The sequence below is a fragment of the Misgurnus anguillicaudatus genome, unplaced genomic scaffold, assembly GCF_027580225.2.
Source record: "Misgurnus anguillicaudatus unplaced genomic scaffold, ASM2758022v2 HiC_scaffold_26, whole genome shotgun sequence".
NCBI lineage: Eukaryota > Metazoa > Chordata > Actinopteri > Cypriniformes > Cobitidae > Misgurnus > Misgurnus anguillicaudatus.
This window is the reverse complement of record NW_027395276.1, coordinates 4,530,941-4,557,198: the sequence shown is the minus strand read 5'-3', so window position 1 is coordinate 4,557,198 and position 26,258 is coordinate 4,530,941. Positions and strand designations below refer to the sequence as shown.

Genomic DNA, 26,258 nt, shown 5'->3' with positions numbered 1-26,258 from the left:
GACATTACTGTGGGTTTAGTTATGGAGGTAACTCTCCACCCTATGAATGTAAGGTAATCACTTGTTGGTCTTCTTGACCTCAGACAGGCATTATAATAATCTATTAGTTCTTAAAGATGAATCAGACACAATCAGCTGTTTGTTCATTTAATAAGGAAAATCTTCACTGTCACCCTAATATATACATAATCCTACAGTACATTTGTGTAGTTTGTCTTACACAGAGTGATGTCAAGATTGGAATGTCACAGATCATATGACTCACATTGTTGACACACTGTAAAAAAAATAAAACCTGTAATTTTTACAGTTAAAAACTGACAGCTGTGGTAACCAGAAAACTGCTGTAAAAAACTCAGGAAACATGTCAACACTTTGCAGTTAAAAACTGTAAAAAATACAGGGGCATTTTACAGGTGGTAAAACGAGCAGCCACATGCTGAATCACAGTTTATCACAAGTTTGTTATTAATAGAGATGGTGCACAGAAAACTCCATGATGGTAACACATGTGACATGAAAATAATGCTATAAACATTAATTACACAACACCAAGTGTAACAAAAACTAATTTATGAAACTGATAAAAAAATATAAGAGGAAACATAATCATTTAAATGAAATACCATTAAACGCTGGGAATTGTGAGAACTATATATAGTCATTTACATCTTTTACTTTCAGATTGTACGTTTAATTGATTTCACCATAGAATTAGATGTTTTGTTAAATTATTAGTTTTAACTGTATATGTCATGTTATTTTAGGTTTTTACTGTAGCATTTTTTTATTTTTTGCATTAAAATTAGTAACATTTTTTACAGTGCATCATAATGGTTCAGATCACAATAACCTGACTTTTACACAAACACTATTATTCAAGTTTTTCATCTATAGCTGCATTATTTCTATAGCATGAGTATGGCCTAATAACATTTAACAATGAAACAGTAAATATTTTGCAAACAATGCTATACACTGTATAAAGTGAAATAGTTGGATTAATTTAAAAAAAAAAACACTTCAATTGGTAACACCTACAAATATTTTTTTCAACTGAAATTTTCTGAAAGTTAAAAAAGTTACATTTTAAGATGTTACCAATTAAAGTAGTTTTTTTTAAGCAGATCCAATTTTTACAGTATAGTGTGTGATATAATGATGATGGAGATGTAATTTTGAGGAAATGTTAAGCCATCATGATGTTTGATTGATGTTTGGAGGACATGAATCCTGGAAGAAGTTTGGTCAGATTTTCCTCCCGTCTTCATCATCCAGCATCACATCCACAACCTGACATCCAATCTGAACAGAGAAAATAAAATGAAGCACAGAAATTAATTTTACAAGATCTCAAGAACAATATCTCTGTTAAGCTTAATTTTAAAAAGGGATTTTACAAAATAAAAACAAAATGTAAGCATTAATAAAATGTAATCACAATAGTTAAAACAGTTTAGTAGTCCACACCTGTAAAAATACCTTGTTATCAAAGCAGTAATTTGCTTGTATCATCTTTAGATTATTTTGTACTTGATGCTCAACACAGCAGGCGCCTGTAAGCCTAAACTTTTCATCCTACCGTAACAGCGTCTATTCTTCTGCATCCGGATCTTCAGAATTTAACCTCATGATTTCATGCATGAGAAATGACCACTCCGCTATTGTGATACAAGTGTTAAATGTGACGATCATGATCATGATAGGATGCAGCATGTTTCGCTGGAGTTTCACCTGAGTCCTCTGAATCTCTTCTAACAGACAGCTCTGGAGTGTCTTGTATTTAATCCTCACAATATGCTGGCCTGATAATATAATCCAGTAGCTGTATTGAATAACACTGTCACACTTACCTTTAAACCTAATCCATCAGTGAATCTAACAAGCTCTCTATCTCTCTCGCATGTGCACAATGATTCACATGAGATGTCACAGGGGATTTTACACTGCTGATAGATAGATAGATAGATAGATAGATAGATAGATAGATAGATAGATAGATAGATAGATAGATAGATAGATAGATAGATAGATAGATAGATAGATAGATAGATAGATAGATAAATTCCAGACTTACCATTAAAGTTAACGCTGTAATCTGTAGCTTTTCCCCGCAATGTCTCTAAATCTGTTTAAAATATAAAATTGCAGGTTACTAAAATGTACTTTACATGGGTTAAAGGGATAGTTCACCCAAAAATGAAAATACTCGTGTTGTTACAAACCTGTATACATTTCTTTGTTCTGATGAACATGAAGGAAGATATTTTGAGGAGTGTTTGTAATCAAACCAAACCAATCTTTTATCCTTCTATGAAAGTCAATGGTGCCCCAGATCTGCTTGGTTACAAACAATGTTCAAAATATCTTAGTATTCATCAGAACAAAGAAATTTATACAGGTTTGTAACAACATGAGAGTGAGAAAATGATGACAGAGTTCTCATTTTTGGGTGAACTATCCCTTTAAGTTCAGATGACGTCAAACATTCCCGGCAAAATCGTACCCGACAATTCAAATTATTAAATACATAAAGAAAAATTATAATAAAGTGTAAATCTCGTGTAAGGAGCTTTCAAAACGTATATTTTATGTACTTAATAAATGAGTTTATTTATTTATTTATTTATTATTAACTGGTAATGGCTTGTAGCTTTAATATATTAGGTTGAATGGTCAAGCAGACAAAATGACGCTTACCTGAAGCAAAGTATCCAGCCCAATATTCCAAAATTTCGCTTTTTATTACAAACAACAACAGAGAAAAAGTCCAAAAACTAAAAGTAAACTTAATAAAGATGCAGCTCTACAAAGCCTCGTGTCTTCTCTACATGTTTGCCAGACGTTACACTGGTTTGATCGCAGCTGTGGCTTTGGGTTCGTCGACTTCAGCCTCTTTGAAGAAGACCTCTGAAAGCATGAAGGCCCAGAAGAAGACGGTCATGGATGTGTTGACCACAACGATGCTGATCATGATGGGATGTATCATGATGACCTCCTGCTGCGCGTGTGGTTCCAGATAACTTCTGCTGCATTCGTATTATCACTACAGATGAAGAGCGGCGACAGCGTGTGCGCATGCGCGTAAGAGCGCGTCTCTCTCTCTTTTTCTCCACAGACAGATAATCCGCCAGATTTCACTTTCATAAGAGTGACAACAAACATGTTTGTCCCAGGTTACATACAGATTAGTACAACTGCATATAAACTCATCACTGTATTATTCTCCAAGATTACATCATGTTTAATGCCCCTTGACCTTATTATGACCCTCGTCTTTCATTTTAACAAATCAACAGATTTAATCCACACCATAATCTTATGCCAGACTTCATTTCTGTTCCTAACCGACAGATGGCACGTGCTGTTAGTCCATTAAAACATGCAACAACTGCAGTAAATGTTGATCATACTGAATAAACACAAACAAATAGGGGCGTTTCCCAGTCAGGGTCTAATACACTGCAATCACAAAATTCTGGCCACTTAATTATCCCTAGAATATCAAAAAGTATCTAAAGGTGGTAGATCCTTTTCCTACTTAGCCCCTAAGCTCTGGAATGATATACCAAATAATGTTCGAGTATCAGACACAATCGATCAATTTAAAACTAAACTTAAGACATTCTTCTTTAACAAAGCATTCACATAAAATGTCCAGTAAATGTCCTTATCCCGCAATAGTTAGTTTGTCTAGAACAGTGGTTCTCCAACTGGGGCCTGGAGCCCCCAGGGGGGCCGCAAAATGGTTTCAGGGGTGCCCCAGTTTTATGACATTTTATAAAATATGAATTCTATGTAATTAAACCTAAAGAAATAAGGCTACTAACCACCAGCACTACTTTGTATAACTTAATATGGTTTGTTTAATTAAATTTTAGAACAGTTTTTTGTCATAAATTTTCTTTGGGGGGCCACGAAGGAACGTACTGTACACAAGGGGGGCAGCAAGCGGAAAAGCTTGAGAACCACTGGTCTAGAACAAAGCACTCACAAACCTCATATTGGGTAATATACTTATGCCGCAATAGTTAGCCTGTTTGGAACCGAGCTGACTTAAACCACTAAACTGTATGACACTAGCATTACATGTGAACAGCCCCTACGCTAATAGGATTCTGTTTCTCTGTCCCTGTCTCGTCCTCGACCCCGAGGACAATGAGACAAACAGACCCAGTTCCTGCAACCGTGAAGGTCATCATACCGTTGATCTACTGACCGTCCTTCTACGAGATGCCCAGCCGTTGCCTGACCAGCAACCACCGGCAGAACCAGTTTAATTCGCTTACCTGTTCTCATACCCCGATAGTATTTATATATATATATATATATATGTGTGTGTGTATCTCTCTCAAGGGTTTTTTCCCTCCTAGGAGTTTTCCCCCTGGACTAGCCAGGAGGGTTTTTCTCCTAGGGGTTTTTTTCATCCCCTGGAGAGTCTGCCACCTTTGGCTTAACTTACTACTTTACTGTATACGTTACATTATTACTATGCTCGTTTTTCTATGCTTTTCATACATCTATTAATGTAAAGCTGCTTTGAAACAATTAACTATAGTGAAAAGCGCTATATAAATAAAATTGAATTGAATTAATAGATTAATCCAGGACTAGGACATTTAAGTCGTTTTTAAAAACAAACCTTACAAAAAACAATACTTGTGTGCATCTTGAGACAAAGCAATGGCACTCATGTGTTAAAGGGGACATTTCACAATACCTTGTTATAACATGTAAAATAAATCTTTGCTGTCCCCAGAGTGCATATGTGAAGTTTTAGCTCTAAATACCCCACAGATAATATATTATAACGTTAGAATTTTGCGTGTGTCCATTAAAATGAAAATGAGCAGATGAAAATGCAAACACTGATCACCATAATGGTGGTTTGTTGAAATTGAAACTGAATTGTGCTGTCAATAATTGTCTTTCTCTCTGCACTAAATTGCAGTGCTGTGGTTGGTGCAGATTAAGAGGCGTTATTATTATAATAAGATCCCCTTCTGACATCACAAGGGGAGCCAAATTTCAATAGCCTATTTTTTCACATGCTTGCAAAGAATGGTTTACCAAAACTGGGTTACTGGGTTGATCTTTTTCACATTTTCTAGATTAAAGGCGGAGTCCATGATGTTTGAAAGCCAATGTTGATATTTGAAATCACCTAAACAAACACGCCCCTACCCCAATAGAATCTGGACCTTCTGTTGATAGACCCGCCCCACACATACGCAAACCGGCATTTGATTTGATTTGATTGGCTATAAGTGTGTTTTGGTAGTCGGCCCGTCTCCTTCTCCAAACCGTTTTTCAAACATCGTGGACTCCGCCTTTAATTGGAAACACTTAAACATGGAAAAAGATTTTCATGAAATGTCCCCTTTAAGATGTGTCAGTACAGGTGTTTTTACATAAAGGCAGCTCAAATATGCATTTTAGTCTGGGAGTAGGATAAGCCCTGTCTGGGAAATCACCTCATAGAGTTGATAAAAGTCTGCATAAAGTCTAAATGTTTGGGTCAAACATGGATTTATTTACATATACACACAAAAATGACTTTATACATTCAATGACATGAATGCGACTATGACATTCTGAACATGATTTTGATTTCAATTCAAAGCCCAACTGGTCTAGATGGTGATGGAAGTTGTAATAAAGAATAATAAAGTCTCATAAAAAGTTTAAAATACTACATTAAGCAGTTTGACAAAATATTTATTTGTTAAACCCCTTAGAAGGCAGTTTTGTTTTAAAACATGTATCAAAACATGCCATCATGTAACAATGCACAGTCAGGACGCCACTCATGTAAAATAAAGAACAACAGGAACTGGACCCATGTAGACCCTTAATGGTGCGTTCACCCCAAATGCAAATAGTTTATGGGGCATACACACCAAACGCAAAATCATTGATTTGTGCAAGTAGATTACTTACAAAGTCAATGCAAAGACGCAAATAATCGTGAACAGATGCAAAGCGATGCAAGTGACGCTAATTGGGTGGTGCGGTTGCTGTAAAAATGCACGCTATTCACCTCAAATGCATCTACACGCAAGTTGAAAATATTCAACTCAAGCGAAAAACACAAAGTTAAAGACCGCGAGTATTCTAAAGCAAGGAACGCGATGCTTCGCATTTGGCGAGTGTGCAGCATAACATGCAAATACGCAATTGACATCCTGCGATGCGATTCAGGCGTTGGATTCGTGTAACACGTGATTTTGAATTAAACACGCAAATTAAAAAATCTGAACTTTAATCAATCAGGAGCTTGCTCTAGTAGTGACGTGGTTACGACGTAGCAAATGGAGGCAGAAATACGAAACAACAATGGAGGACAAAATCCTCGTTGTTGTATGTGTACACCCGTAGCTGTACAACACATCTTCATACTTTTAAAGAAACAGGAATAAAAAGGATCTAGTTTGGAAGAAAGTGAGTGAGGAGTTTGAACAATCTGGTAAAGTTGCTCTTTACTTAATTTGAGCTATATATATACATATTGAGACTACAAGCTAGCTAAAGCTCAAAATGTTCAAAAATCCAACTACGTTCCAAAAAACGTAATTTATTCGCTTCATTCGCATCTGGTGTGAATGCAGGCATGATGCTTAAAAATTATCACATTACAAAACTATCATGTTCATGATGTTATAAATAAGATGCGTATGTCATTCATATGCATTCACTGTGCACAAAATGTATGAGCATGTGAAGATTCTTCAAAAAGTAACAGCACACAGATATACTTGAGCATACTTGAGTAAACAGTGATCAGATTTTCATTTTTGCCCCAAATTTCCTTGAACATTCCCAGACGCTGCTGTGTGCATACGCTGCCGTTCCCAAAAACAAGTTGAAATTCTGATCACATAACAGTTATGTATCTTTCTCAAACAACCAACAATATTCTTACAACACGACACACTGAAATACATCTAAACAGCTTCTCCAGTGTTTAGCAAGCCAACGTTCTTTGTTGGTTCTCCTGCTGCAGAAAGTATTCACAGAACAGCGCTCGGACTTCCTCTGCGTCCGGGTCATCGGCGGAGGGTGACACCTCGTCAGCAGGCTGCGGGCTCTCCTCGTGTCGCACCGCCTCCTCCCACCTCTCGTCAAACTCGTCCCCGTGCACCTCACACACGTTGTGGAGGACGCAGCACGCCAGTATCATGGTTGGCACCACGTCCATGCGGCAATCGTTACGCTTCAACAAGCACTGCCAGCGCGCCCGCAGCCGCAGAAAGGCGTCGTCCACAACGCTCCGCGCCCGCTCCAGTTTGCGATTAAAGGCCCTCTGACCTGCCGTGAGCTCTCCGGACTCTGGGTAGCTCTTTATTAACCAGCTCTTCAGAGCGTATCCAGCATCCCCAAGCATCAGGTACCCCAGCGGGCGGCCCATGAAGTTCAAGGGTGGGTCGTGCAGCAAAAAGCCACCGTCGCAAGCGCGCCCCCACAAGGTGGAGTTCTGCAAGATGGCAGAGTGCTCGGTGCTGCCTGGAAACCCGGCGCACACGTCCCAAAACTGGCCCAGACCGTTGACGGCGCCCTGCGTGACCACAGACAGCCAGCCGCGGCTGTTCCAGTAGTTGTCGGCGTTGCTGGACGGTGCGATGATGGGTACGTGGAGGCTGCCCACCGCACCAACACAGTGTGGGAATCCCCAGCGGGTGGCGAACAGTCGGGCCGCGTCCTCCAACTCTTGCTCGCTGGGTGTGCGAAGGTAAAGTGGGCGCAGGAGCAACACGATGGCGTGGCACACATCCCGCACGCACTTACAGACAGTGGATCGTCCCACGCCAAACAGCGTGCTAATGGTACGGTACTCCACATTCGAAGCGAGGCGCCACAACGCCACGGCGACCCGCTTCTCCAGGGGCAGCGCAGGGCGGAGCCGAGTGTCCTGACGATTCAGACGGGGCTTCAGTTTACCGCAGAGAAGAAAGAACGTCTCTTTAGTCATGCGAAACTTCTCAAGCCAATCGGAGGGCTGGAACTCTCTCATGACCACCCGCTCCCACCAATCGGTGCTCTCGATGTTGCTCCACACACGTGTAGGACGTGTTGGTATGTCACTGACTGGACGAGACGTTTGAGCGATCATCATCTACAGAAAAAACAATTTGGTTAACTATAAGTTTTGTATAGGGCTGCACGATATATCGAAAGAATTATCGTTAACGTGATAACAGTGCATGCGCACAGTGTAACTTGTATTTATTTTATGCGTCTATCATTTGTGTGTTGCATGCTTAGATTTTCCAAATTAGACCAATCAGAAGGTGCCTTATTAAATACCCGCCAAGTAGGACCGTGGGCGCAAAGGTGAACCTATTGGCTCAAAGCAGAGAGCAGAAAATAAATATGGCAGGAGTAGATATGAGCCCTAGTGGTTATTTTAAGACATTTGACAGGTCAGGTGTGCGTTTATCGAAAAATAATGCATACCTGTGAAACATTTCTCAGCCAGTCAGAATAAAGTATAAAAAATATTGAAATGTGTTCAGTCAACTCCATCAGTTGTTATCAAAACTGATAACATGAATCTTATAAATATGTGGTCAATGGTGTTGCATGTAAGGTGAACTAGAGGTGGTACTAAACCATGTATTAAACATGTATACTAGTTTCCATTTATAAATACTGTGCTGATACCACTTATGAGATAAATACTGTGATGTTACACTGTATGAATTGAATGTAACGTTACTATTGGTTGACCTTCTTATCTAAACCAAAAAATGATGCATTTTCATTGTATGTTCAAAAACATGTGAACGCATGGTAAAGCCATGACACACATCACTGCTTCAGGTCCATAATGACATTACCATGGTACGTTTGGTTAGAGAAGAGTAAATGTTTACCATGAGCATCCTCTTTTGTTTCTGATGGAAATACTGTCTGTGAGTGACGCGCCGCTGCACCTCGCGTCGCCGCTGAGCGTCCGCGCTCGTGACGTCCCGCCGCCTCTTCATCAGCACGTAACTGAGCGTAAACATCAACGAGCGAAGCGTCTCGTCGTTTGACATGTTTTCGTCTTTGGGTTTGCCTCAAAACTGCGCAATCGTGATGTGTGATAAAAAATCTGCGCAGTTATGGAGCGCGTGCCATTATTTAATAACGATTAGACTTAAATCTTTAAACGCATTCTTCTAGCGACCGCTCCTCCTGCACTTCCTCGCGCCCTGCTCTCTAGTGACGTCACGCCACAGCGTCATCTACTGGACTAGCGACAGAACTACATCATAAACCAGATCCCATCTTGAAACTATGATTGGGAATATTTATTTTTATCCAGTTGCTCTGATAGCAACAAAAAAATTAAGAAATTATTTCAATCTGAGATGATCTCTATCCTTTATATTTTGTGTGATAAAAGTTTAGACCCTGTCATCTAAATACTTAATTACAAATAAGGTTAAGGATGTATAAATTACCTTCTACCCTGTTAAACTGTATTTAAAAAATGTTTCCAGATATTGACTCACTTTTTGTGATGGTGAAGAAGAATCAATGTTTAATTTTTCTGGGAATGCACATACACATCTCTGTTTTGGAAGAATTTACCAATTTTTTGTAAGTTTTTCATTGTTACAAAAATTTTCTTTGGCATACAAGTATATTTTATTTGGTTGCCATAATTTTGACAGTCTTGTAAAGGATCAGTATTTTTTCTACACAAATGTAAATTTTAAGATGCTAGTAAGATGTAACTCCAAAGCCCTTAAAATTGTATCATTGTGTCATTTTTATGACGTTTCCCAAATGCTGTAATATTTAACTCTGTTTACCCCTGGTACTGTGTTTGTTTGTTCACAGAGTTACAATAAAAAACATTGACAGATCATGTATGTGTGTTTATTGTATGCTGTGTACACAACGTTTGGAGGAACGTAATTATTTAAAAAGAAATAAGAGCAGTATGTATGACAATGAAAATTGTGCAATTCTTGTTGCATTTCAATATCAAGTGGGAAAAAGGAGACCAATCTTTCCATTTATTCCTTGACATGTTTTTGTCTTTGATTTAAAAAGTTTGATCAACAATTATCAAAAGTATTTTGATTTAGCTGTGTTTGCTGCAGTGTGTGATGTTTTGTGTGTGTACTATAAAATGTGCCTGCTGTTTTAAAGGTGAAAGTTCAACAAATCAAAGAAATTTAAACAGGTTTGTACCCAGCTAAAACAAGAAAGTTCCCTAAAACGTTGTGCCAACATAAAAAGTGTCCAGTTTTTTATGTTTTAAGAATGTTTCTTGGTTGTCTGAATTTTAGAGAAATGTTACATTTTATAATTTTCAAACGTTACGACAACGTCATGTTTTTATGTTTAAAACAACTGTTTTCTTTATTTACTTTTTTGCTTGTTATGTAAATGATAGAGAAACATTGCATTACATTATTTCTGAATGTTTGGTAAAAATATTGCTGTAGAAAACACAATTCACTTATTACGTTTAGATGTTGATGTTTTGTTTCATTTAAAGTCATCCTTATGGTGATCAGTGTTTGTTTTAGTTTGACTTCTGACCATTGACATTTTGTCTGCTAGTTTCTCCTGGTTGCATTAACTTTGTATGTATAAAACAGATTTGTTATGGTAATATAAAGTTAATACAATTCTGGTTGGTACATAATGGTAAAGATCATCATCTAATTATGTTGGCAGAATGTTTTTGGTAACGTTAGCAACTTTCAACGAATATTCTTAGAACTTTTCTCTGTTAGCTGAGTAATAACTTGAGGGTGAATAAATGATGACACAATTTTCATTTTAGGGTAATGCAGTAAACATTAAACATTAGAAGCATGTGCCATCAAAACTGTTGTGTTCTTCTGTAGCCCGGTTGGGTTTGATTCCCAGGGATCATTCAGTGTCTTGAGGTGAATTAAGAATGCTAAGATAAAGGTAATGCACACAACACGACATCAGTAAGTATTCAAATCTTCATACAGACACACAAATAATGTCAGCGTCTCTGCAGCAGGTTGTTAATGAGACTCTTTCAAATATCGAGTTTGAACACAGATGCTTGAGTTCAACATGAAAAATCCTGATCTCCTGTTGCGTGATGGAGTCCTGACCACCGACATCAACATAATCCACATATAATATCAGCCTGGGGATTTTGAGATTCACAACGGACCTCACCATTGTGTTGTTTAGATCTGTTTCCAGCACCTGCTGACATCTTTAAAGGAACCAGAATAAAGCAGACAGGTTTTATTTGCAAATGAAGCTGCATTACCACAAAAACAAGCAGCGTGAATCTCTTCTGTCTGAGACTCAGGTAAAACACACACATCACTTTTCATAAAGAGCCAAACCCAAGTCTGTTCTAAGATTTGACTTTGCTCCTATAAATTCAATGTAAATCACAGGAAACATACTGTTCATGGTTAATATTTAAGGTAGGGTGTGCTCAGTATACGGAAAATTAATCAGCATAACACAATAGTCTCTCTTATAATTACAACACTGCAAACACAATCTGCATTACAGCTGAAGCTTCATTGTTGTAAGGACTCTATTGTGCCACATCGTGTGCCTTATTTGATGGGTCACCTCATACTGGGTCTTAATACATCTTCAACAATACAGGAGAGTCAACTGAATTATCAACACATCCATAGTGTTTGAAGTGCATGTGACACATGATTATTACATGCTAATAAACTGTGGATCGGCTTTAATAGATCATAAAGATTTATTATTTATTTAGATTCAGATTGAATCCTCTCATGTCACAATTGCTGTTCAAAGTCATGTCACATGTTTAAAGAGTCTCATTATAATCAATGAATAAAGTAGTTATTTATTATCATCAATGCCTCTTTATCATTATCTCATAAAACCAGGGTTTTATTATGTCATTAATACTGCCCAACTACATCTATATATCTAAGTGATGCTAATGTACATTTTATGATATTATTGCAAATTCTTTACATAAATTATAATAATTCCAGTCATATATATAAACTGCACAAAGGTTTCATCAAATACTGAACTTAAAATCTAACTCTAAACTATTAGACCTATATGCTTTGTGTAGAAAGAGCAGGAATACCCCACACTAAACCCTATGGACCATACAGTTATACAGTTCCTTATGAAATCTAAACACAGACAAAAAGAGACATTTAACATAAAACTATAAAGCAGACTGCTGTATAAAATCCTGTTATTTAACAATAAACCTTTTCTGCTTTGATTGGCTGCTGTGATTCGTCATTGGTGATGATCCGCGTGGCCTCTATATAAACTACATTTTCATCAATGCACATATATCAGCTCTTGCTGGCGTGCGCGCGCGGTGGCGAGAGCGCGCGCGGTTGACGCGGGTCTCAATGGCGCTGGTGCTGATGCTCGTTCACCATCACCTGTTGATTCGATGATGGAGGTGAGTTACATTTTCATGACAGAACCAATTTAAAAACCGCATCAAGGAACGGAGTTGTTATTTGATTCACGAGTTTGTAAATGTGATTTCATCAAGTCTTCATCCGTTCGTTTTTTGAGGCTCATCAAGCTGTTCTGGTGATGCATTTTATAAGCGAACACTTAAGTGATTTAGAGTTGCTTAGTTTTTCTTTATCAATTCTCCACGAGAGAAAGATGAAATTACTTTTTTCAAGTTTTAAGCATTAAGGAGCTCAAACTTTCTGTGTAACAGGTGGCGAGGTTTTCTAAGCTGATGGTCAATGTGGAGCATAGAGGGTCACCTTAAAGGGGACATTTCACAAGAATTTTTTAAGATGTAGGCTAAAATAAATATTTGGTGTCCCCAGAGTGCGTATGTAAAGTTTTAGCTCCAAATACCCCACAGATAATATATTATAACATGTTAAAATTGCCACTTTGTAGGTGTGAACAAATGTGTACGTTTTTGGGTGTGTCCTTAAAAATGCAAATGAGCTGATCTCTGCACTATATGGCAGTGCCGTGGTTGGATAGTGCAGATTAAGAAGCGGTATTATTATAATAAGATCCCCTTCTGACATCACAAGGGGAGACAAATTTCAATGAGCTATCTTTTCACGTGCTCGCAGAGAATGGTTTACCAAAACTAAGTTACTGGGTTGATCCTTTTCACATTTTTTAGGTTAATAGAAGCACTGGGGACTGTTCACCCATAAATATCCACCTTATTTTTGAATGCGGAAGTAAGTGATGTGACGTATTTCCGTTCTTTGTGCGAGACGTCCGTTTCAATAGCCAGCCAGTAAAAAACAGTGTAGTGGGAGCACGCATAAAACATGTTTAAAAACGTTTATGGTAAATATTTACTTTACCTGCCATGTATGAACCAGTGTGAGGATGAAATTAAGTGTCCTGATATATCATATGAAGATATATTCAATCATTTCATGTTGTTGCTCGGGGGTGACAAGTCTTCTTACAGTATCTTTACAAATGGGAAAGTCAGTTGAGTATTTGTACATGAAATATACCAAGACTTTGTGTTTTTAACCTTTTATTGTGGCTTAAAATGTCACAACTGTCCTTCTTGTGTGAGATTTTTTAAATGGCAATATTCAATGAACTTTGAGTTTGAGTTTTTATGGCAACACATCAAGCATCTTTCTCATTCAACACATTGTAAGTTATTTGAACAAACCATAATAAACATATTAAACTATTATTACATTCAGTATTGTTTTCGTTGAAAATATTATTATGCAGTAGATAAGACATGAGCTTATGAAATTATTTGCATTATTTTTTTCATTTAAAACATATTATACCACGGGTCTGTTGAAGGCTGCATTCTGATTGGCTGAGAAATGTTCTATGGGTGTTGATTATTTTTCTGTAAACCGCACACCTATCTTTTCAAATGTCTTAAAAATAGGCACCAGAGCCATGTTTGTGGTAACCGTGGTATAAGCGGAATAATTGACTCCAGTCCTTTGAATTATTTGAAAATAATGCACACCTGCGGTGTAACAGTACTCCGCTTCGCGTCGTGCCGCATTACCACCTTGGTGTGCATTATTTTCTTATAATTCAATGGCCCGTCGTCAATTATTCCTTACATAAAGTATGCGCAAACACATTATGAACTATTATAAACATTAACCAATAAGCTGTTTATGTTGTATGTATTCTGTACTGTAATCACATTGTTGTAATAATATATAGTATCAAAATAAATAAATCAGCTAATTTTGAATATTAACTTTTGAACAATTCGTGTATTTATTGTTCACTGGCAGTGTCTATGAAAGGTTTTACTGGATGGATATTTGGATACAGATCATGGGTGCATGTGCGCCAACTACACATTCAGCTCTTGTGAGTGTATTATGGTTAAAACAAATATTTTGTAAGGATTTACTGAATTTGTACCAGCTATTAAGGCAACCCTATCTGCACAAATGATGCCTGTCTTCATGGATTGGATAATAAAAATTAAAAAGCCAGTCAATACGGCACACATGTGTCCCTCACAATACGACCACCATAAGCTGTAGCTGTAGTGGCTCACCGTAAGTCTTAGGAGCTCAAAGATGGCGGCGCCCACCTTTAATTCAAAAATTAGATGGTGGATAAATTGTGTCATCATTTACTTACTCTCATTTTGTAAGAAACATGTATACATTTGTATACAGGTAGATATTTTGAGGAATGTTTAAAACCAAACCGATCATGAGCCCTATTTACTTTCATAGTATTGCTAATAAAAAGCTTTCTCTCATTCTATTCAGTACATTTAAAATGTCATGCAGAATGTTAACAGTATATATCTAAAAATTCTAATTTGAATATCTTTGTAACGTAACCGTCATAGCAAAGTAAATCCAGTCTTCATTTGATACATGTATACTGGGGTCCTTGCTCCTCTTCTTGACCTAAAAAAGGTTGAAGACCTCTGTCTTTGTCTCAACAAACAGTGACAGTCATCATCAAGTGCCGTTGAAGGCCATTGTCAAATTGAAGGATCTTTGGAAAGCAGCCTTGGTTTCGCCTCCTTCATTCAGCCTTTTTTGAAGGATATACAAAATGTATCTTTTGTGTCCTCCAATCACCCACAATGCTTTGCACACATCTCAGGAACATACACTGTAAAGAAACCCTACTGAAAAATCCAGCAAGACCAGCATAAGCTGGTAGCTGGTTTTAGCTGGTATAAGGTGGCAGTAGCTGGTCTAAGCTGGTCCTCCCAGCATGAAAAAGCTGGTCATGCTGGTGGGCCAGCTGGTCTTCCAGCCTGACCAGCTAAGTCCAGCTAGACCAGCTTAAAAAGTGACCAAAACATAGCTAGACCAGCTTGCTACACCAGCAAAACCAGCTTCCTACACCAGCAAAACCAGCTAAAATCAAGCTGGAGACCAGCTAAAACCAGCTCACCAGCTTATGCTGGTCTTAGCTGGATTTTTCAGTAGGGAATGCAGCATTTTTGTCAAATCAACATATATATTTTTTGTTACTTTAACTTAAAAAAAGGGTTAAACAATTTCAACCTGTTTTATAAGTTATATCAACTTATCGCAGGTCAAAACTTAAAATAGGTTGAATTGCAAAACCAAGTTTTATCTTCATGCTGCATTTTTTACAGTGTAGGGGGAAATAAGTCAACATTGAGCTCCATTTTGCTATGAAATGTAAGACAAAATATTTTGTTTCATTCATGTTTAGATGTTTCCCAAATTTGATTGGCCGTTTTGTATTATTAGTGGATGTTTTCCTAATTCATCTCTGCATGCATTGTTGTGTGCCGGTGCACTTAAAGGATATTTTTTAAAGTTCAGAATCCAGGACTTCCCATGTGGTGAAATATTGATTTGGATTTGTCAATGAACCCCACACCTCACACTGATTCTAATATTTTAAGCCAAATTTTAACAGGGATCTCTCGCTTTATCTCTCAGTTCATTCACTTCAGGGTTAAAGTTTCCTGTAGATGTGATTTTTAAACCCAGGTAATTGAAGTGTTATGTGGTTACTTTCTAATGTAAATAAATGTTGTGGAAGTTCATAATTCATCATCTCACTTTCTATCTGTATCTCACTTTCAGTTCAAAGTACTTTGCTAACATGGTTGTTTTACAGACAATATTGCATGCAGAGCATCAATACAATACATAAATACGCAAGCAAAATGAGAAATGAAGGTATCAGTAATGTTAATAACAACAGCTACTACAAATGTCCTCATAAAACGGTGCTGCTGTGAAGTTGTCTGTTTATTCTTCATTTAATTTCTGTAGACACAAGAACTCTGAGCTGGATATGGAGGAGCTGAGGACTAAACCTCTTACCCTGCAATGCTGTGTGGAAGACTAGTGATTTTGTTGTGAATCTGAACAAAGAGATCAACAACAAAACCCAGTCTTCCTCTCAGCACAGGGCACATCAGCGAGAGAGAGAGAGAGAGAGAGAGAGAGAGAGAGAGAGAGAGTTTTGTGTATGTTTCTTGTTTTATGTATAATGCTTTGGCAATACTATAAGTGACACAATCAATAAAGTTCCTTTAAAATGGATAGAGAGATTATGTGCATGCTTATCAACAACCATGTTTGCCTCAAGGTTTATTAGTTTAGATATCCCTTAATGTAGTCTAATTGTAGACAAGTGTTTTTGTACCACGAAGTTACAATTAAAGAGTCTGCTATTCCGATATTTTAGATCAGGGGTCTTCAACCTGTTTTGTGAGCAAGGGCTAACACAATAGATAAAACAATCTGGAGGGCTGATTTTTTGATATAGTCTACTCAAAACTTTTTAGTTTTACTTGTTGATTTTATTTTACTTGTTAATATGTTTTATTATTGTTTACAAAGTTAATAAAAGAAGCTAAGCTAATATAAAAAAATGTAATAAATAAGTATAAATATAGTCAAATTAAGGCTATTAATAGAATGTGCTTTAGCTGGCAACTCACAGACTCCATGTTGGCATCCTGGTTGAAGACCACTGTTTAAGATAATCAATTGCCTCTTTAATGTAGATTAATTGGTGCATGTACATACAATCAAAAAGATCTGTGAGACACTTTAGGTTGCATAAATATAATGACCCATTTAGTGTCTGTAAATGGGTGTGATAGGTGAAACATTACATATTCCTGAAAACATATAATCTAATGTTCATGTATCTCAGTGGTAGATCATTGTGTTAGCAGCACAAAATGTTCTGGGTTCAATCCCAAATAACACATAATGATAATAAATTGTATACATTGTAATGCATTGTAAGGTGCTTTGAATAAAAGTGTCTTGAAAATGCATAAATGTAAACCCTGCAGTAAATCATTAGTGCCATGTAGTTGTTATGTGTATGGTAAATCTAGCTAGCCTGTTATACTTTTTAATGCTTGATTTGTTAAACAAATAAATTAAGTGGTACAAAGTAATATGAATGTGTTATTAAAAATAATATGGTATTTGTATAATTAATTATATATACAGTAATAAAATATACAAAAGATAACGTTTGTATTTTATAAATGACTGTTTAAATGTTTGAATAAAAACAGGAAGTAACAAACGTACAGATTGTGAAATAGTAAAATGTGTTATTAAAAATAATACATTATTCGTAATAAATTATACAGTAACAAAATATACAAAGTAAACATTTAGCTGTTTGTTTAAATAAAAACGTACAGTTTGTGAAATTAATGGAAAAAAATTCCCCCACTTTTAATAAATGCCAATCGAATTGTTCACACATTCCGTGTTCACGTCAGGCTTTCCAAGTTTCATTGAATGAATGAAGGGAAATGTAGTTTTTTTGCGACGTGTTCAACAACAGTCCTCATCGACCACTGCTTGTTTGTTTCCTACATTTCCCAGTAGTGTTTGCGCGATGAGTTTGTGGGGACTTCGCGACGCCCGACGGTCATTGTATTTTTTACGCGGCTCCCGCTGTACGCCGAAAGCGCCTGCGCACTTCAATACCCAGCATTCCGCGCGTCAGTAGTAAACATAGAGCTGTCAAACAACTTCGACGCCATTTCGATATCGGCCTTAAAATGGCAGTAAAATGCAGCTCGCGTATTTTGACTCTCTAAATCCAAAGCGACACGCGCCTCTCTCGCTTACGAACGAGCGTTAACGGCCGTTTACATGACGTCAGATGGTGAGAAGATGGATATAAGCACGGCGGTGTTTAACGCGGCGAGAGACGGAAAGCTGAAACTCATCCAGAAGTTGCTGAGCAACAAAAGTCCGGAGGAGCTGGAGGCGCTGGCGGAGGAGAAGACTCAGGGTGGGACGCCGCTCCTCATCGCCTCCCGTTACGGACATCTGGAGGTGGTGGACTACCTGCTGGAGCACTGCAAAGCTAACGTGGAGCTCGGCGGCTCGGTGAACTTTGACGGCGAGACGATCGAGGGCGCTCCGCCGCTGTGGGCGGCGTCTGCCGCGGGGCACCTGGCCGTGGTAAAGACCCTTCTGAAACACGGAGCTTCCGTCAACACCACCACCCTGACAAACTCCACGCCTCTTCGCGCCGCGTGCTTTGACGGCCACCTGGAGATCGTCCGGTACCTGGTGGAGCACCAGGCGGACATGGAGGTGGCGAACCGTCACGGCCATACATGCCTGATGATATCGTGCTACAAGGGCCACAGGGACATTGCCAAGTTCCTGCTGGAGCGTGGTGCAGATGTCAACCGCAAGAGCGTAAAGGGTAACACCGCCCTGCACGACTGCGCCGAGTCTGGGAGTCTGGAGATCATGAAGATGCTGCTGAAGTGTAACGCCCGCATGGAGAGGGACGGCTACGGCATGACCCCTCTTCTCGCTGCCAGTGTCACCGGCCACACCAATATCGTGGAGTATTTGGTGCACCAACCACGCAGCACCCGAGAGGAGCGTGTCGACGCTCTGGAGCTCCTTGGAGCCACATTCGTAGACAAAAAACGTGACCTGCTGGGTGCAATGCGCTACTGGCGGAGGGCGATGGAACTTCGCAGAGCAGGCGAGAAAGCTGGATTACTGGCCAAGCCCCCTCCAGGTCCACCAGTGCAGGCATATGACTGCGCCCGGGAGGTGTGCACGGTCGAAGAGTTGGAGGCACTCATCACTGACCCCGACGAGATGAGGATGCAGGCGCTGCTCGTGAGGGAACGCATCCTCGGGCCGTCCCACCCCGACACATCCTACTACATTCGCTACCGGGGCGCCGTCTACGCCGACTCGGGCAACTTCGAGCGCTGCATCAGCCTATGGAAGTACGCCCTGGATATGCAGCAAAGCAACCTGGATCCCCTGAGCCCCATGACCGCAAGCAGCTTCCTGTCCTTTGCTGAACTCTTTTCTTTCGTGCTGCAGGACAGGGCCAAGGGCACCCTGGCCACCCGCGTCACCTTCCAGGACCTGATGGGGGTGCTTGCCAAGAGCGTGCGCGAGGTGGAGCGTGCCGTGGCGCAGCGGGACAGTCCTCCAGAGGCGCCACAGTTCACCAAAGCCCTGGCCATAATCCTGCACCTCGTCTTCCTGCTGGAGAAGCTTGACTGCGCCCCGGAACAAGAGCACCAAAAGCGACAGACCGTCTACCGGCTGCTAAAGCTCAACCCCAGGGCGAGAAACGGCTATTCGCCTTTACACATGGCCGTGGACAAGGAAACCACGTCGGTGGGCCGTTACCCGGTTGGACGGTTCCCGTCGCTGGCCGTGACCCGGCTTTTGCTGGAGTGTGGGGCTGACGTGGACTCCCGAGACTGCGAAAACAACACACCGCTACACGTGGCTGCCGCCAACGGCTTCCCCGACATCATGGGGACGCTCGTCCGGGCCGGGGCGCATTTCGACGCCACCAACGCTCACCACAAGACGGCCTATGAGCTGCTGGACGAGCAGAGCGGTGGACGACACGCTTTGCACCCGCTCAATTACATCACCCTGCAGTGTCTAGCGGCCCGTGCCATAGAAAAACATAGACTTCCCTACAAGGGGCTCATCTCAGAAGAAATGGAGGCGTTTATTGAGCAGCACTGACACCCCGTATGACGCAGAGCTACCTCCTCCTTACGAGAACTGGCCAACCCTAATGCTCGGGCCAAGTGTTAAAGCAATAATCCCAGGTTACTAATTACTATACAACTGGATCTCTGTCCCTTAACTTCTGTAACCTGGTGGTGTGCACCTCACCAAAACCCTCTCTGTCAATGTTTAAGGGCTTGTGGGAAAATGACCTAAAGAGAAACTGAATGCTAGTTGGACTTTTGCTGTGATCTCCTTTATTCTGTATTGATCCATTGAACAATTTTGTCAATTTTTGTTTGCCCGTGTTGTGTTATTATTATTTTTTGATTGAAGAAGTGATGATGATCTGTTTTTTTTTCAAAGGGACAAATGCTACAACAGAATCAATCTCCCAGTTTGAATCTCTCTTATCAAATGTTTTTTTCCCCACTTTACGATCCTGGCGAAGTAGCCTGAAACCCATGGTGCCAAACGCTAGCCTTACACTATCATCTTTTTCTAACATTGTGGCTTTGAATGTTTGTGTCTGTGGTTATAATGTATTTTTATTGTATGAATGACAGAGCTGTTGTGTTATACGCTCACAGTCTGGAGGTTGAACGCACTCGGTGGTTTCGATCCTTCGGGGATTGACTGTAATATTAACTTGGCACTTTACCCCTGTATATGAGAACAGCTATTTTTAAATCTCTGACGTTACATTGATATCTATGCAGTTTATTAACCGAGGTGGATTAAGAGGGACAGATTTGGCAACCCAGGTATTTTTTGCAGGGTGTACATTGAAAGCTTATGCATTTTAGTCTTATTCTAGTTGCCTTTTAAATTATTTTTCTTCATATCATATGGGCTGAAATGTTTGGAGTTTCTGTCATGAAAGCACTTTGAAAATGATAACACTTTAAAACCAGAGACTACAACTCATTTGGTTAATTTAAGACAGGACAAAATGTGTTTGGTGATGCCTGAATAAAAATCAAGTGTCCCATCTTTCTGTCTGTCTGTCTGTGTATTATACACATATGGGGTTGCATAAATACTCACATACTCTGTTTATTAATGGCACAGAGGGATTCAAGAACAGATTTCTGTGGTAACATTATCTTTAAGCATTAAGAATTGTCCACTTTATGACAAGCCGTTTTAACTTTTATTCGTTGAGTTCTTGATATCAACAATTCAATTTGCTCTAGTTAAAATCGTAATTTTCGATATGAAGAATTATATTTCCGCTATTAACAATGATAATTCTTGATATCTGTAATTGTATTTTCACTACTGAAATGTCACCATAAACTGCTATTCAAATTCAATTGTTGATATATCAAGAATTAACATTTCCACTAGTAACAATTGAATTCTTGATATCAAGAACTCGATTGTTGATATCAATAATTTAATTCTCGATATCAACAATTAACATTGTTACTAGTGGAAATGTCATTTCTGATATCAAGAATTAAAATTTGAACTAGCGAAAATTTAATTGTTGATATCAAGAATTCAACGAATAAAAGTAAAAATGGCTTGCCATACCACTTTTAACCAAGTATTATACGTTATATTTTGACCAACTCATTTAAAACATTTTAATTTTCTTTATTTATTTAAACAAGCTTGGTAAGATACGTAAATCCAGATTCAGTCTCAGGTGACATGTTCTTGTAAATGTTTTAAGTTAAAAGGTAATGCAAACTAATAATATGTTGCGTTGTATTCCATTAACCCCATCTGCCCCTAAACTTAGTAGCTTACTTTACTGCAAAAGAATTTCACTAATGAAAATGCAATTATAAAATGTATAAAGCAATTGTTTGTATGTATTTAAACTATGGCTGTTTTGTATTGTATTTGTTTCTGATTAAGGTTTTTATTACTGTATTAATGCGATCTTTATCTGTTGTCTTACAGTTATATGAAAAGTGTGGCTAAACATTATAGCATTTTTATTTGTGATGATGACTTTATACTGTTTTTATTAAGGAAAAATATGTCGTGAGAATTTTTGGCCACTCCTCAAGAATAATAATTTACAAGACAAACCTCCATGCAGGTACATTATATTATGCACAATATCAAGTCTGCTTAACAAATAACTCTTAATGTATATAAAAATAGACAACATTGACTGTAAACTCATTTTTACTATTGATTTCTGGCTGAAATCTGACCTGTAAATGTTTTTGTTGGACCTGTAAGACGTCCATTGGGCTTTATGAAGTGGTTTCCTGGACAGGGTTTAGATTAATCTAAGGCATTGGTTATATATAAACATATCTTATGAAAAACGTGGTGTGCATCTTGAGACAAAACAATGACGCTGATATATTAAAATATATATTAAATGTATGTTAAAGCAAGCTGTTTTCAATTGAGACAGCTCAAACAAGCGCTGTAGTCTTGGACTAGACCTATAAGCCCTGTCCGGAAAACCACCCCTAAATACTCTAAAAATGTCTGGGGTTATTTTAAAGCCATGTTAGGTAAATATTGGACAGAACACACCGCTGGGTTAAAATGTACCCAATGCTGGGTTATTATAACCCATGGTGCACAACAACAACCCAACATTGGGTCATTTTTAACCAGCATGCATGTGTTCTGTCCAATATTTACCCATTATGGGTTAAAAATAACCCGGCCATTTTAAAGTGAATGTACAAAATGATGTCAGATGAGTCTTAACACAGAACATTTCTGTTAAGAGATGTGTTTCAATGACATTAATAATCTCCACCTTGTATTTACAGAAGCCGAGGTAAATCTATGGTTTACCAGTCCTTCAGTGGTTAGCAGTAACACGAGGCACATATAGATTTAGTGTTGGTGTTCAGAGAGGACACAAAATTGCCTGTTTTCAAGCAGACCCACTCAACCAGCGAATCAAAGGTCAGAATGACTAATTGAAACTTTTGATTGTTGTGTTTCACATTTGACAAGAGATGATATGAAACTCTCGTCTCTCGCTGGATCACTGTGGTCTCTCTCAAAAGGGAACTCTTGAACGCTGTTTGTTGAGATAAACCGAGGGCAAGTAAAATACCGTATACAACAGAAACCTGATCCTCATCTCCCAGGCCGTGCACATATAAATAGCATCCAATGACTGCGTGTGTGTGACTGCATGTGCTGTGTCTCTTGAGAATGATGCCGTTTGCTTGACTGGGTCTTAAAGTCCTTTGCTTTTTTACTTCACTACTGTTTGTCACATTTAATCTCTTTGAGTTTCGGTCTCTTGTTCTGTATGCAATTTCATCTCTGTGTGTAAAACTGGTTTAAGCTGACAGGTGCTGAAAGGTGTTTATAACAGAAAGGATTGAGATCTGTTAAGTTTTTACAGGGGCTTCATTCAGGCCGTGTTGTTCTCAGGTAACAGAGATTTGATCTCAAATTCACATTACTCACTGTACAACAGAATGAATGTTGAAATTATTGTGAATCAACATTAAGGGAGAATAAAACAAAATAAGCCCTCCAATGTAAAATGTCTGTAAAATTAGAGTTTTTTGCTTCATTTTCTTGAAAATAATGTCACTCTCTTTTGATGGCCACAAATAGGCTTCAGTTTCTTCCTGTAAAATATAATTTATTTGAATTATTTTGCACATTTTTGACACAAAGCCATAATAAATGAATACAACGGCATACACATAAACTGTAATAGTAAAGTCATTCCTAAGCATATTTTCAGTCGTTTATCTCTAAACGCACCTGCCATTTCAGTCACATCTAAGCCTGCAGCTGTGCCTAGGGTCCTACAATGAGACAATGGACCCCATTATGACGTCAGCCGGGGTCACGTCAGATAAAACTCATTACTTGATCTTCTTTCAAACCCCAACACATAGACAAACCCAGCAAACAAAGAACGCGCAGTTCAGCTCGTGGCCGCCGGAGGGCGCAAAAGCAACTTTGCTCAGTGTCAGCAACTGAGAAGAAATGATATGTATTTATTTGTATAACCTCTGAGAATATGCTTTTTTTACTTAACAAGCAGAAAAAAATCCTTCAACCCTCTATTTTCTAATTAAGTCTAAAACAGTGCCAGAAATGTCTTTTGTGTTTGTTTTATAAAGGGGGAAAATGGGAGTAAATGGAGTAAGGGAGTAAAACTCTTTCATCAAGCCTTAGACAATAATATTCTGAAATATGTAAAATGTTAAAAACAAAGGAAACCCCTGCACTTTATAACCACAGCTAAATAAACTGATTTACATATTATAATTTTATAAAACAGCACTTAAAGGGATAGTTCACCCAAAAATGAAAATGCAGTCATCATTTTCTCACTCTCGTGTTGTTACAAACCTGTATAAATTTCTTTGTTCTAATGAACACAAAGGAAGATATTTTGAGCAATGTTTGTAATTAAACCGTTTCTGAGCCCTATTCACTTCTATAGTATTCTTTTTTCCTACTATAGAAGTGAATGGGGCTCATGATCGGTTTGGTTACAATTCCTCAGAATATCTTCCTTCGTGTTCATCAGAACAAAGAAATTTATACAGGTTTGTAACAAGACGAGAGTGAGAAAATTATGACAGAATTTTCATTTTTGGATGAACTACCCCTTTAAATTAGTTTTTTAAGAAGAGGAGTTCAGTGGAAGATTTTCACTCGAGCATCTGATCTGTTATATGTTTCACGGCAGCATTCATCTAATTCAGTATTGTAGTAATGCATTTAGTCCATTTTAAAGGCAGATCATTATTAACTGACTGATATTTTATTTTTATTCATGATTATTGTTAAAAACTATCAAGCAAAATCAAAATAATAAAAAAATCTAACTAATTTACGCTTTGTCAAACGCTTTGGTCTGATATCGTTGGTCTATGCTATTAACACTCATTTCTGTATCAGCAGGCGTTGATGAGACGCGTCTTTGTTTGACAGCCCTTCACGTGAGCGCGCTTTTTAGAAGGAGGAGCGCGCACCGGGGCGCGAGGAGGAGAGCATCGATGACATCAGCACGCGCGGCCGGTGGAGCATCTCCTGAGGTAAATGGAAATGGAGGAGCGCGAGTGAGGTGGTTCGGTTCGGACGGAATATAATGCACGAGTCGTCGTGAACAGTTTCCGCGCAACAGCACGTTCACGCAGGTAAGCGGATTTTTTATGCGTCTTATTGTTATTATTTTCTCAAGGAATATGCAAGAGCTCCGCGCGTCGGACGCGCCGCACCCACTGGTGTTCAGATGATAACGCGGCGGTTAATGCGCGATGATCTGCCTGTCTTTATTATAGGCTACTGTGTGTGTGCGTTTCGTTGTTCTCCTGGATCATGACGCGTCGCTTCATCTCGCAAACATGAAGCGGATCCGCGTTAAACGCTATTATTCGAAACAAACGCGTCTTTTATTGGCCGTCAAGGCTCTTGTATAACTGATATGACACTACGATGAAATATGAAGGCAAACAAAGCCTGATATCAGCAGAAATCACGATCTGATGTTATTATGTTGTCTGTAAACTTTATATCTCATCCGGATTTGATTAAATATTCAGTTCAATGTGTTTATCTGTGAGACTCAGATCTGAATTTCATTCAGCTTTGAAACATTTCAGTTATTTTTAGGGTTGTCAAACGATTAATCGCATACAAAATAAAACCCGGCACACAACCGACCTTCAACGTTGAAATTAGGTTGAAATAATGTCAGTTGTTGGTTTAACGTTGATATAACGTTGAAACCAACGGTAATGCTAAATGTGATATCAATGTTGATGCAATTTACAAAATCAATGCATATTTCAAAGTTTATTTGCAGCAGAGACCTTAATTCACCCATGTTGAACGTTGAAACAACGTCGCAATAGAAACGTTGATTTAATTTTCAAAATCAAAAAGTAATTTGGGATGTTTGTGTTTGCATCATTAATTTGTGTGTGTATTGTGTGTAATTATTATGTATGTATGTATATAAATACCCACTTACATGTATAAATTTATGAAAAATTTTATTTATAGTTTTATATATAATATTTAATCTATCAAAATACAAATCATATACAAAATAATTACACACGGTGCACACACATATATTATGCAAAAACAAACTTTTGTTTTGTATGCAATCTTTTGATAGCCCTAGTTATTTTATGATGTCACGTAATGTGACAAATGACTTTCTGCAAGTGCAAACATGTAGCCTTTCAATTAATATGAGTTCATAAAATTGCATGCATGATAATAATAAAAGTGCTGATTAGATTTTCACGTATAGCATATCTTCTCTTATATGCACATTTGCTGCAGTCTTAAATCCAACAGCACTCATCATAAAACCATTTACAGTAGCCTGTTTTCTTA

General features: G+C 38.5%; 3 protein-coding genes and 1 long non-coding RNA gene across 4 annotated transcripts in view; 2 read left to right on the top strand and 2 right to left on the bottom strand.

The window, feature by feature from the left end:
* Window positions 1-134: 134 nt before the first annotated feature.
* Window positions 135-3,195, bottom strand: LOC141362417 (uncharacterized). Its single transcript, XR_012368235.1, has 3 exons — window positions 2,701-3,195; window positions 2,078-2,128; window positions 135-1,305 (listed from the first exon to the last, which is right to left on the bottom strand). It is a non-coding gene; the product is annotated as an uncharacterized lncRNA (long non-coding RNA).
* Window positions 3,196-5,507: 2,312 nt separating this feature from the next.
* On the bottom strand, window positions 5,508-9,207 carry LOC141362391 (uncharacterized). The gene is made up of 2 exons (XM_073864391.1): window positions 8,874-9,207; window positions 5,508-8,113 (listed from the first exon to the last, which is right to left on the bottom strand). Exons 1-2 carry the CDS (start codon window positions 9,036-9,038, stop codon window positions 6,965-6,967), a joined length of 1,314 nt encoding a protein of 437 aa, XP_073720492.1. The 5' UTR covers window positions 9,039-9,207; the 3' UTR covers window positions 5,508-6,964.
* An 8,619-nt stretch (window positions 9,208-17,826) lies between these two features.
* Window positions 17,827-20,936, top strand: LOC129443215 (protein fem-1 homolog A). The gene has a single exon (XM_055203685.2). It carries the CDS (start codon window positions 18,084-18,086, stop codon window positions 19,956-19,958), a length of 1,875 nt encoding a protein of 624 aa, XP_055059660.2. The 5' UTR covers window positions 17,827-18,083; the 3' UTR covers window positions 19,959-20,936.
* Window positions 20,937-24,816: 3,880 nt separating this feature from the next.
* LOC129443205 (receptor-type tyrosine-protein phosphatase S-like) overlaps window positions 24,817-26,258 on the top strand; it is a 106,538-nt gene continuing 105,096 nt past the window's right edge. Inside the window, exon 1 of the mRNA XM_073864476.1 lies at window positions 24,817-25,048. The gene's annotated coding sequence lies outside the window, so the exon portion shown is untranslated. The remainder of the gene's footprint in view (window positions 25,049-26,258) is intronic.